The 19,856-nt window shown below is 44.1% G+C and overlaps 1 protein-coding gene and 1 long non-coding RNA gene across 3 annotated transcripts in view; one reads left to right on the top strand and one right to left on the bottom strand.

The window, feature by feature from the left end:
• Window positions 1-650, bottom strand: part of LOC123463996 — a 68,091-nt gene extending 67,441 nt beyond the window's left edge. For both annotated transcript variants that reach the window (XR_006639288.1, XR_006639289.1), the window contains exon 1: window positions 402-650. This is a non-coding gene — a long non-coding RNA (uncharacterized LOC123463996). The remainder of the gene's footprint in view (window positions 1-401) is intronic.
• A 165-nt stretch (window positions 651-815) lies between these two features.
• The window catches only part of Parp12 (poly(ADP-ribose) polymerase family member 12), a 33,163-nt gene continuing 14,122 nt past the window's right edge, over window positions 816-19,856 (top strand). The window contains exons 1-6 of the mRNA XM_012949334.2: window positions 816-1,321; window positions 5,267-5,402; window positions 7,249-7,540; window positions 9,298-9,399; window positions 14,410-14,533; window positions 17,528-17,723. Coding sequence (XP_012804788.2) covers window positions 954-1,321; window positions 5,267-5,402; window positions 7,249-7,540; window positions 9,298-9,399; window positions 14,410-14,533; window positions 17,528-17,723 — 1,218 coding nt within the window. The 5' untranslated portion in view covers window positions 816-953. The remainder of the gene's footprint in view (window positions 1,322-5,266; window positions 5,403-7,248; window positions 7,541-9,297; window positions 9,400-14,409; window positions 14,534-17,527; window positions 17,724-19,856) is intronic.

Genomic DNA, 19,856 nt, shown 5'->3' with positions numbered 1-19,856 from the left:
GAATCCTGGGCTGGAGAGATGGCTCGGCGGTTAAGGCGCTTGCCTGCAAAGCCTAATGACCCAGGTTCGATTCCCGAGGACCCACATAAGCCAGATGCACATGCATCTGGGGTTTATTTGGAGTGGCTGAAGGCCCTGACGCGCCCATTCTCTCTTCTCTCTGCTTGCAAACAAATAAATAAACTTAAAGAAGAAAAGAAAAGAAGAGTATCCACGTAAGTCAGATGCAGAAGGTGGCACACGCATCTGGAGTTCCTTTGCAGCGGCTGGAGGCCCTGGAGTGCCCATTGTCTCTCTCTCTCTCTCAAATAAATAAACAAAAATAAAATAAATTTTCAAAAAAGAAAAGAAGGAATCCACTACAAGTGCTGCCGAAACTAAAGCAACGCGGGGAGACCCACCTTGCAATCCCCGCGTGATAGCTCCCATTATTCGTTCCGGGCTGGTGGTGGTGGGCCCCGGGTCCGTCGACGACGGCCAGCTTCAAACCCGGTGGACGTGCGGGTGGACAGCGGAGCCTTCTGGAAACGTCCAGGGAGCTGCGGTGGGCTCTCCCCGGCTTTCTGAAGGGCCTCACACAAGGGAGTATGACCCCGGCTTCCCTCAGACGCCGGGTGGGTGGTGAGAGGCGCGGTCGGCCCTCAGGGCCTCGGCTCGCACGTCGAGGGGCGTGAGCCGCGCGCGCGCGCGCGCGCGTGCGCACACGGGCCGCCGCCGTCGAGCGAGCACGCGCACGCGCACGCGGGCGCCCAGCTGCAGGCCCTGAGGGGAGCGAGGGCGCGGCGGGGGCCGGCTCAGCTGGGAGCCCGGCTCGGGGTGGGCGTGGCCGAGGCTCCACTCGTTCTGTTTTCTCCGCTCACCAGTGCCCCCGGGGGGGAGCGGCTTTCGGTTTCGATTCCCCGTCCAGCTCGAGTCCACTCGGGAGTCCCCGGCTCGTCGCCGTCAGACAAGCCATGGCCCAGGCCAGCGCGGCGGCCGTCGGTGAGGTGATCCAGGTGCTGTGCGCGGCCGGGGGCGCCTTGGAGTGGACGGAGCTGCGGCGCCGCCTGCGAACGGCTCTGAGCCCCGATGCGCTGGAGCGGCTGCTGCGGGACCGCCGGCGCTTCGCCGTGGTGACGCGGGAGGGCGCGGGCCGGGGTGCGGCGGCGGCGGCGGCGGCGGCGGCGGGGACCCGGGCCTCGGAGCGCGTGGTGCTCGCCGTGTCGTCGCTGCGCCTGTGCCGCGCGCACCAGGCTCCGAAGACCGGCTGCGCGGGGCTCTGCGCGCAGCTGCACCTCTGCAGGTTCATGATCTACGGCGCCTGCAAGTTCCTGAAGGCCGGGTAAGGCACCTCCGCTGCCGCTCTTTTCGGATGGGGGGGGGGTCCCCCTCCTAGACTTCTCTCTGGACTCTCAGGTCGGTGCACGCTGCTGTCACATCATCTGCCTGGCGAAGGATTCGGACCTAGTAGTTCAGTTCACATAGAGCGTGGTCACTGGGAAGGGACTGTGGCTCTGGAAAGGGGAAGCTGAGGCCGCAGGATGGCCCTGTGTCTCAGAGCTAACTGACCCTGGGAGGCTTTCGCCAGCAGCTTTTTAAAGGAAGCTTTGAAAGCCTCAAGCCACTTGTCTCTTGCCCTGTTCATGAAAAAATCAAAACGGGGCACTGGAGAGATGGCTTAGCCGTTAAGACGCTTGCCTGCGCAAAGCATAAGGACTCATGTTCAATTCCCCAGATCCCACCTAAGCCAGATGCACAAGGGGGCACATGCAGTCAGGAGTTAGTTTGCAGTGGCTTGAGGCCTTGTTGCGCCCATTTCTGTCTCTCTCTCTCTCTAATAAATAAATAAAAATAATTTTAAAAAGCTGAGCGTGGTGGTGTATGCCTTTAATCCCAGCACTTGGGAGGCAGAGGTAGGAGGATCAATGTGAGTTCGACGCCACCTGGAGACTACACAGTGAATTCCAGGTCAGCCTGGGCTAGAGTGAGACCCTACCTTGAAACACCAAAATAATAATAAATAATAATAAAAAACAGAAAAAAAAGAAAATCAAGGGCTGGAGAGATGGCTTAGTGGTTAAGCACTTGCCTGTGAAGCCTAAGAACCCCGGTTCGAGGCTCGATTCCCCTAGACCCACGTTAGCCAAATGCACAAGGGGGCGCACGGGTCTGGAGTTCGTTTGAGTGGCCGGAGGTCCTGGCACGCCCATTTTTTTTTTCTCTCTCTCTCTCCCTCTCTGCCACTCTCAAATAAATAAATAAAAATAAACAGAAAAAAATTTGAAAAGAAGAAAGTCAGTAAGCTCCTTCTGTCCTCCCGCGCCCCGCCCCCGCACAGGAAACTGGTTCCCACCATTCTCCAGGCACTGTCCTCAGTGTGTGTGTGTTCTTCAGCCACCCTCCACCCCAGCTTTGGTTCATTCGGTGGTCCTGCTCAGCCTGAAATGCTCTTCCAGGTTTGCTCCATTTTTTTCTCTTTATTCTTCCATCATATTTCACTGTTTCCCCATCATTTCACTATCCTCCTCCCCTTTTCAATGTAATAAACTCTATAAGGCCAGAGGCACCAGCTACCTCCGTCCTCGCTGGCTGTCTCCCAGCACTTCCTTGTAGAAGGTGATTAGTAAAATTTGAGAGATGAATTGCTGAGGCTGTGCTAAAGAATGTAGGCCTCACCCTGCAGGAGAGAGTAACCATCTGCGTTTCAGGAAGATGTTTTGGGTAGTGGTGTAGATGCTGATCTAGAGGAGGGTGTTGAGATTACCTGTCTGGAAGCTAGTCCAATCAGCTAGGAGAATTAGCTCCCCACTCCTTTCCTGTGTTCTTTCTCCTCTCCCCTCCGCTCTCTCCTTTTGTCTTAACACTGTAGACATAGTATTTATAAGTTTTCGTTGTCCTTGTCATCATCGTTGCAGTTATTAGGTGTATTTGGCTTTGGCAGCACCAATTCATTTGCCTCTCTGCCTACGACATCCTGCTTTCTTCTTGCCTGCTTCTTTATTTCTTTTCTCTTCTCTTTCTTTCTCTTTTCTTTTTTGAGGTAGGTTCTCACTCTAGTTCAGGCTGGCCTGGAATTCACTATGTAGTCTCAGGGTGTCCTCAAACCCATGGCAATCCTTCTACCTCTGCCTTCTCAGTGCTGGGATTAAAGGCGTGTGCCACCATGCCCAGCTTGCCTGCTTTTTTTTTTTTCCTCCCCGAGGTAGGGTTTCACTCTAACTCAGCCTGACCTGGTTGACCTTGAACTCCTACCTCTGCCTCCCAAGGTCTGGAATTAAAGGCGTGCGACACCATGCCCAGCTTTTGCCTGCTTTCTTAACCCTTTAAATATTTGGCTTAGGGTTTTATGCTTTCCAATAATAGCCTTTCCTGGTTTCTCCCCCAAGTTCTTCCCAGCCCAGACTGGCTACAGGGCCTCTTTGCCTTAGTGCAGCTGTATTTTCACCACAGGTGATCTTGAACTTTCCACTCCATAGTCCAGTTACTTTGCGTCTGTTGCTTCTACCAGCTGGGAGAGAAGAGTCAAGAAGGATTTCAAGGTTTTTGGTCTGTGGTAGAGGAGGGAAGTTAACTTTGACCAAGATGGAAGAGCTAGTAGGAAGTGTGAACTTGTCTCTTTTCTTTTGACATGAAAGATCAAGTATGACAGTGTTTGTATCAAGCAAATATTATTTGCCTGAATCTTCTAGGTCCTCATGACCCAGGAAGTCATTTGAAGATTTCTCTTTGTGTTCTCTGGGTGGAGTACCAGCGCCTGGCTCATAGCTAGTGCTCACCAGTATTTGTGGCTCGAAAGCATGGAGGGTGGGCTGAAAAATGGCCAGGCTCAGAGGAGGGTGTGTGTACATACATACATACCTGGTGCCACGAGGCACCCTGCCCAGTTTTCCAGCCCATGTTTATGTGCTTGCTGAGTGGCCAGTATGCTGATGCCTCTGAATGATGGGCCCTGCCATTCTCATCAGTTGCTCAGAGGTGTTCTGGGCCCTAGACCCTAGTCCCTTCTCTTCTTGATAAATAAATGTTATGATTTTATTGCATAGGCATCTGGGTTATCTCTAGTGTTTGTAAGTCATGTCAAGAAATAGTCCAGAAACGTCATGAAGAATGATTTCACTAGCTCTGAAGCCTGCCTTAAACTGAGTGATGCTTTCCTGTCCTTTCTTCCCCTCTTCATTCATCCCTTTCCCCCTTCCCTCACGGGCCTTAAAGTCCAGGCTGATCTAGAACTTATGATCCTCCTGCCTCAGTCATCTGAGTACTGGGATTACAGGTGTATGTCACCATACCTGGCTAGACTGGGTAGATTAAACAACAACAAAATTATTTTTCTCACAGTTCTGGAGGCTGGAAATCAGCAGGGTTGGTGTCTTCTGAGATAGTTCTCCTTGGCTTACCGGTGGCCACCTTCTTACTAAGTTGTGATATAATCTTCTTCCCTCTCTGTGGGTCTATGTCCCAATCTCTTCTCTTTTTCTTTTATTAATTAATTTTTTTATTTATTTGCAAGCAGAGAGAGACAGAGTGGGAGATACAGAGAGAGAATGGGTGTTCCTGGATCTCTAGCTTCTGCAATCGAACTCTCCAGATGTATGCACCACCTTGTGCATCTGGCTTTACATGGGCACTGGGGAATTGAACTTGGGTCATTAGGCTTTGCACACAAGTGCCTTAACTGCTGAACTCTCTCCAGCCCTCCTTTTCCTTTCTACTTAAGGCAGGGCTTCACTTTAGCTCAGGCTGACCTGGATTTGATCTGTAGCTAAGGTGGGCCTCAAACTCACAATGATCCTCCTACCTCAACTTCCCAAGTGCTGAGATTTCAGGCATGTATCACCACTCCTAGTGTTCAATCTCTTTTTTTTTTTTTAATTTTTTTTTAATTAATTTATTTGAGAGCGACAGACACAGAGAGAAAGACAGAGGGAGAGAGAGAATGGGCGTGCCAGGGCTTCCAGCCTCTGCAAACGAACTCCAGATGCGTGCGCCCCCTTGTGCATCTGGCTAACGTGGGGCCTGGGGAACCGAGCCTCGAACCGGGGTCCTTAGGCTTCACAGGCAAGCGCTTAACCGCTAAGCCATCTCTCCAGCCCCAATCTCTTTTTCTTATAAGAACATTAATCTACTAGACTGGGGCTACCCTTATGACCTCATTTTTATTTAATTGCCTCTGTCATGCCCCGTCTCCAAATACAATTGTCTGGAAGTTCTGGGAGTTGGCATTCTTAACACAGGAGCTTGGGGGAGGCATGGTTTAGCTTGTAACACCACCTCTGCTTCTTTGCAGGAAGAACTGTAGGAATAGTCACAACTTGAAGTCTGATCACAACCAGAGTGTGCTGAAAACTCACGGCCTTGACCACCTCACCTATAATGAGCTATGCCAACTCTTGTTTCAGAACGACCCCTGGCTTTTGCCAGAAGTGAGTGTCAGAGGGTCAGCAGTGGTGGGGAAGGGAGACTTTTGGCAAGTAATAGAAGAGAGGCCAGATAGTTGGAAGGTGGGAAATTATGACTAATGAGAGGCTGAGGACCCCATTCTGACCAAGAACCATTACTAGAGCTACAGTGATTACTACTGAAGACATGCTGTCACTCACCAGATCCAGCATGCTTCAGGATCAAGGCTGTATTCCATCATGTTGGGCAAGGCCCTGGTGTGAACAGGACAGCATCTGGGCCTCAAGTTTCTCCAGTAGATCTGAGCAGCATGTTTCCATGGGTTATGTGGGAAGTTTTGGTGCTGCTACTGGTTTGAGTTACAAATTAGATTGGCATATTTTAATAAAAATGTTTTTGTATTAGTCATTTAAGAAGTTACTCATTTTGTTTTTTCAAACAGGGTCTTACTCTAGCCCAGGCTGACCTGGAATTCACTATGTAGTCTCAGGGTGCGCTTGAACTTACAGCAATCCTTTTACCTTAGACTCCTGAGTGCTGGAATTAAAGGCAGGAACCACCATACCCAGCAACTTCTTTTACTTTTGCCCTTTGAAAATCAATGTTGATTTAATCCCCCTAAATTTTCTGGAATGTCCACTATGGGTTAGGCACTGGTGACTGTGAGATAAAAGACCCTGCTCTGCCCTTCCAGGAGGCCCACTAAAGGGTGACACAAGCAGATCAGAAGATGCTTTCCAGGTGCTGTTTAAGATGTGCTGGGAGAATCCACAGTCTAGGTGTGGGGCACTGACTTTTGGGCACTGGGGAAGAACTTCTTGGAATATATGGTGCCTATTCTGGAGTACTGAAGATGAGTGAGGACAAGAAAGTCCTGGAAGAGTAGCTGGTACCCACTTTATGTACCCTTCATAGTTTCCTAGTTAGTTCTCACAACTCCAATATAGATGGCATCATTCCCATTTTAAGGATTAAAACCTAGACTACAGAGCTGATGAGTAACTTGCCAGGGTCAAGCATCTATAGGGGCAGAACTGGTGTCTGGCTTTCTTGAGGCTTCCCTCTCTACAGTGGAGCCCTTGCTGATGAAAAACTTGGTTCTGTTTCTGTAGCCCTCTGGGAACACGCAATGCCCCTGATCTCTGGCCGGTTTCCATCTTGAGATATTTAGAGTAGAGAAAAAGGAACAGTTGATTAAAGTTCAAGTTGCAGGTTTGTAGTTGGGCATGGTAGCACATGCCTATAATTCTGGCACTTGGTAGGTGTGGGCAAGAGGATCAGATATTCAAGCTTGTCCTTGGCTACATATATCTGATGCTAGCTTGGGCTACATGAGACACTGCCTCAATAAACTACTAACAACACAATTTTGCCAACGGTCCAACTGAACAAACACCAACACTAAAGATGGCTGTGTGACTTGGGTTAGCTGTTGAACGTCTGAGTCTGCAAGTTCTCTTGAGAAATGAAGGGGTGGTATTTGGCCTTCTCTAAGATGCTTTAGCCCTCCAAGTCTCTCTGACACTGAATTGAGAAGAGGAAGTTGGAAGAAATTGAGGCTGGCAGGTGAGATTTGGTAAGGTTGTGTGGTAAATTGGGGGTAGATAGGAGGCTGCTACTGGGTCAATATAAAATACTTCATGAGATGTTGAAGTTCTATGGATCTTCCCAGGAGAGGGGCTTCTCTGAGTATATTTTAGCTGCAGGAATATGCTACCTGCTGTGTCTTGATGATCTGTCTGGCCCTTGCACACGGAATCACACCTTAACAGTGAGGCCCCCTCTCACTCTTGCCTAGTCTGTGGGGAAGTAAGTGTGTTCTGGGCAGCCTTCCTGTGCTGATGTCTCTTTTTCCCTCTCTGTCAACAGATCTGCCTACACTACAACAAAGGAGATGGACCCTTTGGCTCATGCTCCTTTCAAAAGCAATGTATCAAACTCCACATCTGCCAGTACTATTTACAGGGAGAGTGCAAGTTTGGCAGTAGCTGTAAGAGATCCCATCATTTCTCTCACTCTGAGAATCTGGGGAAGTTGGGCATGAGTGCTGACTTGGTGAGCAAGCTGCCCACCATTTACCGAAATGCATATGACATCAAGAGCAAGGGCTCTGCCTCCAGCAAAGCGCCCCCTGCTCCTCCAGACCCTCAGGGACCTTCTGGTAAGGCTGGTGGGAAGTGCTGCAGGCCCTGGGCCAGTAAGTGCATAGAATGTGTGACTTTGGGAAAGGCTGGATTTCTTTTAGTGACATTCAGTTGATCCTTTCCTAGGTTGGAGGTTGTAAAGATAAGTGGAATTATAGACACTGTCAAATAAGATGTTCCAGACAATGCAATTGGTATTGGTGATGTTGATATTTTTAATTCTAGAGGAGTCTGATCATCACTGAAATAGGGGTGTCAGCTTCTCCTCCTGTGCTGTTTCCTCTCCACCCTCAAGAGAACTTGCCTTTCAGTGAGGGACTCTGGCCAGAATTAGGATGCCATACTACATAGTTCTCGGAACATCTGTTAGATGATGTTCTTCTATAATATTACTAAATGAATGTAAAAAAGCATTTTTAAAAATTTTGACTTTGGCCATCTTCCTGCCATGAATAAGTAGAATTTTCCCCCTCATTATAAATTTTTCCCACATTGTTCTCTGCTTCTCTCAAGCACCCTGTTTAGGTGCCTGGCCAACATTAACTCTTCAGCATTTGTTGAGTGAATCAGAGTAGTTGGATACTTTATTTAGTATCTTTCTGAGTATTTTTCATGTGGTGAGCTTTTTCTTGGGTCTGTTTAGCTGTAGCGATAGCTACCATTCTTAATAGTTCTCTTCAAGTATCAGGTGAGTGCCAGGCTGCCAGAAAAGACACTGGCCACCTTAATTTGATCTGACTGTCTTATTTAAAATATGTCCTACTTATATCTAGTTTTCCTTATATTGTCTTCAGTTACTTTTGTTAATCTGTCAGTTGTGGGAAGCCCAGAAGTTGAAAAGTTTTGGTTTAAGCAGATGTTTAGAGAGTCCGTTGGATTGTGACCTTTCTAGAACAGGAGGAGAAGAGCCACTGCAGAGTGGAGTCAGGTCACAAGAGCAATCAGTCACTGCTCTGGAAGAGAGAGGGAGGAGAGCTTTAGGCTCACTCACACGTGGGTTTAGAGGCTCGGCCTGTGGAATATCTGAGGAGCTTGAAAAGGGAAAATGCATAACACAATGACAAATGATAATAAATAAGGTGTCATAAATGAGTTTCATATTCTTACAGGTAAAGATTTACTGGGATGGTGCTAGGAAAGTTCAACTTTGAAAGCACTTACATGCTCTTTTCCTATTAAGAACACTTACAAGTAACCTAAAATTAATTAAGGAGATTTCATTTGGAAATGAAAACTTTCCATGTATTACTTTTTTCTTTGTTATTAATACCCAATTCTAGAGACTTCATTAACAAGTATTTATATAGAACTAAATATAATTTTTTTTTGAGGTAGGGTCTCACTCGAGCCTAGGCTGACCTGGAATTCACTATAGAGTTTCAGGGTAGCCTCGAACTTGAAATGATCCTCCTTCCTCTGCCTCCCAGTGCTGGGATTAAAGGAGTGTGCTACCATGCCTGGCTTCTAAATATAATTTATAGGGTGTCTCCTCCCATTAGTTCTTTTCTAGTGACTTGGCTGGAAAAGAGACCCTCCATGATGTCCTGTGTTTAATAAGGAGATGTGTTGTCTTGTGCTCTAGAACTTCTCCGTCAAAAGTCAGAGCCCACCTATGTGCCTGGGAGCACTTTCATCTTTAGCAAGATAAGTTCTGTCAGCTTGCCTAGGCCACTTTTGTACAGAGAAAGAATTCTCCTTTTGTACCTTGAACTACTATAATTTTAAATTAGAAGCTTTGCTAGAAGCTGACATGTTTTGTGATGTTTCTTTGTAGAAAGAAGGGGCAATTCAGGTTCTGTGTCCCCAAACACTCCTGCTCAGGAAGAATGTGATCAAATATGCTTGTATCATATCCGGAAAAGTTGTAGCTTTCAAGGTAAGTTGGAGGAGGGTCCTTTTTCTCTGTCATGGGAGGAGTAACTGCTTTTTATTCATGTGTTCTGAGATATCCCTGGAGAGAGGTGCGTCTTGCCACTTTGGCCAAACCAGTTTTGAAGCTACTTTATTGGGGAGTTGAGGATGGTAGGAATTCTTTGAATTTCTAAAAATGAAATTGTGGGGGAATGTTTTTGGGAGCATGGCTATTTGGATCCATAACTAGTGAGTACCAGGTCATAGAGCTTCATACAACAGGGATGCTTAATGGGGGACCCAAGGTAATTGTCACTTATGAAGGGTGACAATAGGCCTAGGGAAGTCTCTGAAACTGGGAAACATCTCAGTGAGGAGGAGGCATTTACTTACTTGTACTAGCATTTGGAGAATATGTGCTATATATACATAAATATTTCCATTGTTAGGTCTGTATTATTGGAGCATAATGCATACATGATAAAATGTACCATTTAAAATTTATATTCTTCCAAACCCAGGTGTGGTGGCTCATGCCTTTAATCCCAGCACTTGGGAGGCTGAGGCAGGGGGATTTTTTGTGAGTTTGAGGCCAGTCTGAGACTGATTCCAGGTCAGCCTGGGCTAGAACAAAACCCTACCTCAAAATAGCCTAAAAAAGAAAATTATATTCTTGTACTGGAGAGAGATGGTTCACCAGTTAAAAGTTTTTGCTTGCAAGACCTGATGGCTTGGGTTTGGTTCACCAATACTCACATAAAACCAGATGCACAGAGTGATGCATGTGTTTAGAGTTCATCTGCATACTCACTTTGTCTCTAACCTGAAACTTGTTTTGTAGCCCTAGGCTGGCCGCAAAATCATAGCTACTCCCCTACCACAGCCTCCCATGTGCTGGAATTAAAGGCATGTTACCATACCTGGCTTTTTAACTAATTTTTAGAAATACAATTTATTTATTTGAGAGTTAGTATGGGCATGCCAGGACCTCCTGCCACCACAAATGAACTCGATGCATGTGCCATTTTGTGCGTCTGGATTAATGTGGGTATTGAGGAATCAAACCCAGGCCATCAGACTTTGCAAGCAAGTACCTTTAACTACTGAACCATCTCTCCAGCCTCCTTTTAACCTCATTTAATATTTTATTTATTTATTTATTTGTTTCTATTTATATGTGTGTGTGTGTGTGTGTGTGTGTGTGTGTGTGTGTGTGTATGATGATAGTGCTGACTGTGTATGTGTGTTTATATTTATGGGTATGTATGTGCTATGGTGTACATGGGGAGGTCAGAGGACAATCTTGGGGTATTGGTCCTTCCCTTCCACCTTGTTTGAGATAGGCGTTTTGCTGCTGGGGGAAGGCCAGACTGACTGGCTGGCTCTGAGAGCCTGGAGATTGCCTGACTACCTCTCATTACTGCAGGCACATTGGGATTTCAGATTATATGGGCACTGGGGATCCAAACTCCAGTCAGCAGGTTTGTAGAGCAAGTGCCTTTAACAACTGTATCATCTTCCCAGCCTAGTCTACCTCATTTTTAAAACAACTGTTTAGCCAGGCATAGTGGTGCACACTTATAATCCCAGCACTCAGGAGGCAGAGGTAGGAGGATCACTGTGAGTTTAAGGCCACCCTGAGACTACATAGTGAATTCCAGATCAGCCTGGGATAGAGTGAAACCCTCCCTCGAAAAACAAAAGTAAATAAATAAAACAACTGCTTATTATTTAGTTATGGTGATAGTGCATTGCACATACAAGTAGGTTGAGTACTGGAAATAAAACTCTAGGTCAAAGAATATGTGCATGTATACATGTATATATTTCTATTGTTAGGTTGGTATTATTGAGGCATAATTTATACATGATAAAATGCATCCATTTAAAATGCATAGTTGGGGGCTGGAGAGATGGCTTGGTTAACATGGTTGCTTCCTAAGTCTCAGGACCCAGGTTTGATTCCCCAGAACCCACGTAAGCAAAATGCACATGGTGGCACATGTGTCTGGAGTTCATTTGCAAGGCTGGAGGCCCTGGTGTGCCCATTCTCTGTATCTTTCTCTGTTTTCTCTCTTATAAGTCAATAAATTAAAATTTTAAAAAATGCATATTCAGGGTCTGAAGAGATGACTCAGTGGCTAAAGGCGCTTGTTTGCAAAGCCTACTGGCCTGGGTTAAATTTTCTAGCCACCCACATAAAGCCAGATTTGCAGCACCAAAAACCTTGCTATGCATGCACACATATCTGCAAATAAATTTTTTAAATAAAATAAAATTCATAATGTTAAGTTTTGATAAATATTTATGCCCAGTTAACCATCAGTATAATGAAGATAAGGAATAGTTAGTTTCCTGGCTCCAAAATGCCCTTTATACTTTTAATTCTCACTATTCCTCAATTTGCCAACTCTAGAAATTCTTGATCTACATTTAAAAAAATTATTATTATTATTTTTTTTTTTTTTTTTTTTTTTGGTTTTTTGAGGTAAGGTCTCACTCTAGCTCAGGCTGACCTGGAATTCATTATATAGTCTCAGGGTGGCCTCAAACTCACAGCAGTCCTCCTACGTGCTGGGACTAAAGGCTGTGCCACCATGCCTGGCTTGATCTACATTTTGATAACTGTAAGTTAGATTTGCCTTTTCTAGAATTGCATATATATGAAATCATACAGAATGCAATCATACAGTATGTGACTAGATTCTTTCACTCAGCACAGTTTTGAGATTCACTCATGCTAGCCTATTAAAGGTGTTTTCCCTTTTATTGCAGACTAGTATTACACTGCGTGGATTGACTACAGTTTGTTTATCTATTCGTATTTGGTGAACATTTGTGTTTCCAACCTTTTTGTATTTTATTCATGAAATTTCTATAAATACTTATCTGCAAGTTCTCATGTGGATATAGGTTTTCATTTGCCTTAGGTAAAAACTTAGAAGTAAAGACATATGATACAGACTTAAACATTATAAGAAACTGTCAAACTGTCTTACAAAATAAATATATTTTACTTTCCTATTAGCAGTTTTTTTACTCCACTTCCTTGCCAACATTTGATATTGATTGTATGTTAAATATTAGCCATTCTGGTAAGTGAGTAGTAGCATCTCATTGAGATTTGTGTTCTCCTGTGGTTAGTAATATTTAATATTATTTTCAGGTGCTAATCAGCACCATTTTTGTGTATCTGGCTTCATATGGATACTGGAGAATTGAATTTGGGCCAGCAGACTTCACAAGCATCTTTTCAACTACTTAGCCATCTCTCCAGCCCTATAGCAAAAATAAAATAAAAATAAAAATATTTAAAATAAATAAAGGAGAAGGCAGGGGTATGGGTTACCTTCCAGGTGGCAGTCCAGCATGAGCAAGGGTGAGGCAGGCAGCAAGCGCATGCAGTGTGAGGGCAGTTGAGGGTGTGGGCCCTCAGGAGAAAACTCAGGAGGCACAAGGTTGGAATGTGGATATTGGTGGTCAGAGCTGTGTATGTGTTGAGGAAGATGTGAGTCTCTTAGCAGCCAGAAAAACATCTCAGTGCCTGGAACCACATTGAGCTACCATCAAGGTATGTGTCTAGGTTGGGATAGATTTATTTCTCCTGTTCTTTCATTTTCTCCTTAAAAGAAAAAATTACTGAGGATTAAGCCCAGGGCCTTATACATGCTATCAAGTGCTCTACCACTGAGCTACATGGCATTTATTTATTAATTATTTACAAATAGGGAATAAATGAGCATACCAGGACCTCTTACTACTGCAAATGAATTCCAGAAGCATGCACCACTTTGTTTGTGCATCTGGTTTTACATGGGTACTTGGGAATTGAACCTGGACCAACCCAGGCCAGTAGGCTTTGCAATCAAGAGCCTGTAACTGCTGAGCCATCTCATTAGCCATACTTTATTTTTTTAAATTTTATTTTGTTTTATTTTTATTTATTTATTTGAGAAAGACAGCCACAGAGAGAAAGAACAGACAGAGGAGAGAGAGAGAGAGAATGGGCACATTAGGGTCTCCAGCCACTGCAAACGAACTCCAGATGTTTGTGCCCCTTTGTGCATCTGACTAACGTGGGTCCTGGGAATCGAGCCTCGAACCGGGGTCCTTAGGCTTTACAGGCAAGCATTTAACTGCTAAGCCATCTCTCCAGCCCTACTTATTTTATTTTATTTTTTGTGTTCTGAGGTAGGGTTTCACTGTAGCCCAAGCTGACCTGGAATTCACTATGTGGTCTCAGGGTGGCCTTGGACTCTCAGTGATCCTCCTGCTTCTCTGCCTCACAAGTGCTGGGATTAAAGGTGTGTGCCACCACACCCAGCCCCTACTTGATTTTTTGTAGTTTATTCTAACTAGCCCAGGCTGGCCTTGACCTCACAGTGTGGCTTGAACTTGTGATCCTTTTGCTTCAGCCTCCCAAGTAGCTGAGATTACACGACTGACCCACCAGGCGCTGCTCTGGTTGAATTTGACTTCATCTCTGATGTAATCGTCCATCCACATGCTGTGTGTATAGAAATATTGAGGAGTTTCACTGTCCCTATAGAGGTGGGACTAATTATCTTGTGATCACTTTCTCAACACCCATGAAATGAAATTCATATAGGATATATATAACCCATCAACATGCATATTTTGAAGATTAATGTAAGGGGGCTGGAGAGATGGCTTAGTGGTTAAGGCACTTGCCTGTGAAGCCTAAGGACCCAGGTTCAATTCCTAGTACCCATGTAACCTAGATGCATCTGGAGTTTGTTTGCAGTGGCTAGAGGCCCTGGCATGCCCATTCTCTCTCTCTCTCACACACACACAAATAAATAAATAAAAACTTTAAAAAAGATCAGGAAGACATGTATAATCAAAGATTCAATATGTAAGTGCTCAGGTATGACTACACTCACAAAACAAGTAACTTCCTCACAACTTTCCAGAGTATTCTCCGTCAGCAGTCAGCACATTCCTATTGACACTTCTATGGTGAGGCTATGCTATTTATTGTCAAGCTGTCTTACTACTTATGTTTCTGTTTTAGATAAGTGCTATAGAGTTCATTTCCATTTGCCATATCGATGGCAGTACTTGGATGGAGGCAAATGGAAGGATTTCGACAAAATGGAGCTCATTGAAGAAGCGTATAGCAATCCCAGTAAAAACAGGTAGGAAATGTGTCCCTTGTCTCTGCTTTGTGCCTTGCCTTTTGTGTGCAGTGTAAGGGTTGAGTTTAAACAAGAGCATTTAGTTTAGTTTAGTTTAGTTTAGTTTAGTTTAGTTTAGTTTAGTTTAGTTTTCAAGGTAGGGTTTCACTCTAGCTCAGGCTGACCTGGAATTCACTATGGATTCTCAGGGTGGCCTCAAACTCATGGTGATCCTCTTACCTCTGCTCCTGAGTGCTGGGGCTAAAGGCATGTGTCACCACGCCCAGCTAAGAGCATTTAGTTCTGATGTTCTACCCACGTGCACATATATACATATAGCCACACTCTTACCCTCTCAGCAGCCTTATCTAGAGGTGGAAGCTCATGTTTATACTGACAGTTTGCTGGCTCTGTTCTCTCATCTTCCTCTCCTTTCAGAGAGGAACTATGAGAAAGGAGAAGATGGCAGGAAAGTGAGAGCTGATAGTTTGTGAAATTTCAGACTTTAATATAAAGTCATATAGCTCAATTGCTGTTTATTGTTTAAATTTGAACTATTTTTTTTTTTTTTTTGAGGTAGGATCTCACTCTAGCCCAGGATGACCTGGAATTCACTGTGTAGTGTAAGGGTGGCTCCAAACTCCACCATGATCCTCCTCCTACCTCTGCCTCCTAAGTGGGATTAAAGATGCATGCCACCGTGCCCTGCTGAGCTTTTTAAAAAATATTTTTAAACTTACTTACTTGAGAAAAAGAGAAAGAGGCAGATAAAGAAAGAATAAATAAATATATATGTATATACATACATACATACATACATACATACATACTTTCTTTTTTTGAGGCAGGGTCTCATTCTACCCCAGGTTGACCTGGAACTCATTCTGTAACCTAGGCTGGCCTTGAATTCACAGCAATCCTACCTCAGTTTTCCAAGCTCATTTTCAGATTAGGTATCAAATACCACACCTGCTTTTAGTGCCTCATAGTCACTGGATTGGCCAATCTATTAGTCTTTCTGGCTTCTGGTCAGTGCCTGAATGTATCAGTACACACTACCTCACTTGGTAGAGTTTGTGTTGTTAAGTTCTGACATCTGGTGAGACAAAACTACTTTCTTGTCTTTTTTCTGTTGTTGTTGTTTTTTTAATTATCTTGATTTTTGTCATTTTATTCTTTAGGGACTTAAAAATCTTAATAGCTTTCAAAAAAAACCCACTGTGTTTTAAGTTGAAATTACATTGACTGTTGTCAGTTTAGAGAGAAATTACTAGCTTATGTAATGGTATGTTCTGTTTATATACATGATTATTTCCTGAGCTCTTAGCTCTGACCTCATCAATTTCTGTTACTTTGAAATTTCTCACTTTTGTAGCCTTTAATCCCAGCACTTGGGAGGTAGAGGTGGATTGCTGAGAGTTCTAGGCCACCCTAAGGCTGCATAGTGAAATTCCTTACTTTTTATTTTATTCTCCTAACTTTTCTTTTATTCTTTTTCTTTCTGCTGCACTGAGGGGATTTCTTCTCTGTATCCTAGTCCAGTAGTTTAGCCTCACCTGAGATTCAGTGAGACCTGTCTATGAATTTAAAATTCATACTATTACTTATTTGGGGGGGGGTATGTATGTATATAGCATATGTACTTAAGTGTGCAGATTCATGTTCCTTATGCACATGCAGCAAGGCCAAAGAATATTCGTGTCATCCTCTATCACTCTTCTGCGTTGTTTCCTTGAGATGGAGCCTCTCACTGAACCCAGTATGGCCATTTTTTTAGACAGACTGATGAGTGATCCTCATTGATCCTCTATTCTCTGTTTCCCATGAGGTTGGGTACAGGCCTATGTGGCCATGCCCAGCTTTTTATGTGGGTTCTGAAGATTGAATTAGGCAGTCTCAGAACCTTTCAGGCTCTCATGTTTGCATGGCAATCACTGTTCCTCTGATCCATTTCCCCAGCCCTATATTACTTATTTCTAAATGTTCTAATTTTTCTTTAGATTTACCTGGTCATTTTTTAATAGGTTTTTAATTCTTAATTCATTTTTTTCATATTTTGGGTACTCAATTTATTTTATTTATTTATTTATTTATTTATTTGCAAGCAGAGAGGGAATATGGATGTACCAGGGCCTCTAGCTGCTGCAAGCAAATTCCGGATGCATATGCCACTTTGTGCTTCTGGTTTTACATGGGTACTGGGGACTCAAACCCAGGTTGTTAGGCTTTGCAGGCAAGCACCTTAACTGCTGAGCCATCCCTCCAGCCCATCTAATTGTTTTTTCATTTTTGGCGTGTGTGTAAGTGAACATGCATGTGTGGAGGTCGGAGGTGTTGGTCCTTGCCTTCCTCCTTGTTTGAGTCAAAGTCTCAAGTTTACTGCTGCATCTGGCTTTAATGGGCATTTGGGTTATCTAAATGCAGGCACTCACACTTGCACAGCAACCACTATATCCACAGCAATCATCTGCCCAACCTTAATTCATTCTTAAAAACACTGTATATATGTTTATATCTGAGAATGCTGGTTTTTAGCCTCTGTTGATCTGATTTTGTTTATTTCAGCTAAATTTTTCTTATGGTGTCTTGTTTCCACATGTTGGTATTACTCTGATTTTATTGTTTTTCACACAGCAAAATAGGTCTTGAAAAGCAGTTTTCTCCACTTTTGGAAGTATTTCTTTAAAATGTACATGGCACATTTAATATTTGCATCTACCAGCTATATATATATATATATATATATATATATATATATATATGTGTGTGTGTATATATATATATATTTTTTTTTTTTTTTGAGGTCGGGTTTCACTGTAGCTCCCACTGGAGATCACTGGGTAGTCTCAGGGTGGCCTTGAATTCATGGCGATCTTCCTACCTCTGCCTCCTCAGTGCTGGGATTACAGGCATGCGTCACCACGCCTGGGGAGCCATATCTTTTCATCAGTGGAATCTGAGGGACCTGTTGTTTTGTTGGTGGAATTTTAACCTGCCTCTCATTTTCTTTTGCAGGATTGTGCTTGCTGAGTCAGCCACTAACTTTCATATTAATAGTCTAGACTTCAAGTCCATGAGGTTTGGGAGTACCCCAGCCCGCCGCCTCTCCACAGCTTCCTCAGTCACTAAACCCCCATACTTCATCCTCACTACTGACTGGGCTTGGTACTGGAAAGATGAGTTTAGTTCTTGGCAGGAATATGGAAGACAAGTAAGTGCAATGGAAAAGTGGGTGAGTATTTTGTCCAAAAGGGCAGAGCCACTCCAAACATAAACACACAGACTATGAAGAAACATTTTGTGCAGAAACTAGATACTTGGAGCTCGTTTGAATGATCAAAACATATGAGATCAACTCTCCTTCACTGATTTTGTTAAACAAGGTAGAAAGAGGTTTCGCTTACTTGTTAATAGAGAACTTGGAAGATGGTACCTGAACATAAGGTGTATGTGTGTGTGGTTGCAATGTCAAGTTTAAAGCTTTTCAAACTGTGTTTCTTGTCCATTTCCGCAACTATATAAGGTAGCAAAGTCAAACAATTGATTTATATTGGAAATTAATATGGAATCCAAATCAGATAATTGCTGCTGTCAATTATTTTGAGGTGTCCAAGATGGTTGAAATCAAGGGCGGGGGTTCTGTTGATTTGTGAAAGTACAAGTGTAGGGAGAGAATTATTTCTGCAGAGGTCCCTGTCTACAGTGGAAATTGAACTGTGGGGCTGATGGTATTTATACTCTGGGTTGGTATGTTGAAGCTTTGGTTTCTTCTTTTCTAATTCTTTTTTTTAATTCTTTTTTTCTTTTGAGGAAGTTTCATTCTTGTCAGGCTGCCCCGAAACTTACTCTATAGCTCCAAACTGGCCTTGGATTTATGGTGATCCTCCTATCTCAGCCTCCCAAGTGCTGGGATTAAGCGTGTGCCACCACTCCTGGCTCTGGTTTCCATCTTTTTTTTTTTTTTTTTTCCCCCAAGGTAGGGTTTCATTGTAGCTCAGGCTGACCTGGAATTCACTATGTTGTCTCAGGCTGGGCCTGAACTCACAGAGATCCTATCTCTGCCTCCCAAGTGCTGGGATTAAAAGCATATGCCACCATGCCTGGCTTGGTTTCATCTTTTTAACTATACTCAGAATGTCTTTTTCTGGCCAAATTCAGTTGTGAGCTCCAGGAGGGCAGTTTTTTGTTTTTGCTACAGATGTACACCCCCCCCCCCCAGTACATAGCAGGTCTTCCAGAAATAGGAAGGGGCCATCAAAGGAGAAGATGTTGTGCCCCCAGTGTTGGTTAGTTGGAGCTGGTCACTCTCAGGACTGGCCTCACTGACTGGCACCCTCTTTCTGTTGTTTGTCTATAGCACCAGCCTTTTCTTACCTGCTGCTCTTCTTCTCCCACTGCCTGTCCTTCCCTGGACTCTGTGTGTGGCCTCATTCAGATAACCTCTTCAGCTGGATTAGGAACATGAGGGAACAGCTGGATGATCCTGCTCCATGAATCTGGCTTTCTTGGTCATAAGATTTTGAGACCAGAAACACACTTGGAAAAAGCAATTGTCATGTTTTGTTTGGTGGTTTCTCTGACTTCTTGGGGGACATGGGCAATCCCATTGAGATGATACAGAGTCCTGAGGGCAACCCATTCAAGAGTAAGTTCCTAGGGTGGTCTTAAGCTGAATTGTTAGGCTCTGAGTTTGGGGACCTTATCCTCCCAACAGCCAACATTGGGAGTTTCCCCTTTTCCTATGCTCCGGTGATTTTATTGGAGGGCATTAATTCATCAGTCTCTTTGGAAGGCATGCCCTAAGTAACCTAACCAGCCTCTCTTAGGCCCTACCTCTTGGGAACCAAGCCTCCAGAGCCTGAGTCCTTGGGGAACAAACCATATCCAAACTATAGCAGAAAGCAGCTTTCAAACTCAGTAAGCCCAACTCCAAATACTAGTTGTCTGGTAGGTAATTGTAGAGAAAAAGGAAGAGGTGAAATAACTGAAAAAAGGGAGGGGCTGGAGGGATGGCTTAGTGGTTAAGGTGTTTGCCTGCAAAGCCAAAGGGCCCTGGTTTTATTCCCCGGGACCCACGTTAGCCAGATGCACAACGGGGCACACATGTCCGGAGTTCATTTGCAGTGGCTAGAGGCCCTGGTGTGCACATTCTCCCCTCACTTCTTTCTCTGTCAAATAAATAAATAAAAATAAAATATATGTATAAAAAAGAGAGATGAGTCCTTCAAGGGACGAGAAAAAGAAACCACATAGAGGAAGAATGAAGTGTGACTAAAGGAAGGAATGAGAACAGTAAGGGAAGAGGCACTGATCAGTTGAGCAGCTTAGGAGAATTCATTGTTGA

The sequence above is a fragment of the Jaculus jaculus genome, chromosome 10 (genome assembly GCF_020740685.1).
Source record: "Jaculus jaculus isolate mJacJac1 chromosome 10, mJacJac1.mat.Y.cur, whole genome shotgun sequence".
NCBI classification, from domain to species: Eukaryota; Metazoa; Chordata; class Mammalia; order Rodentia; family Dipodidae; genus Jaculus; species Jaculus jaculus.
The sequence above is the reverse complement of the archived record's forward strand: the minus strand, read 5'-3'. Positions and strand labels throughout refer to the sequence as shown.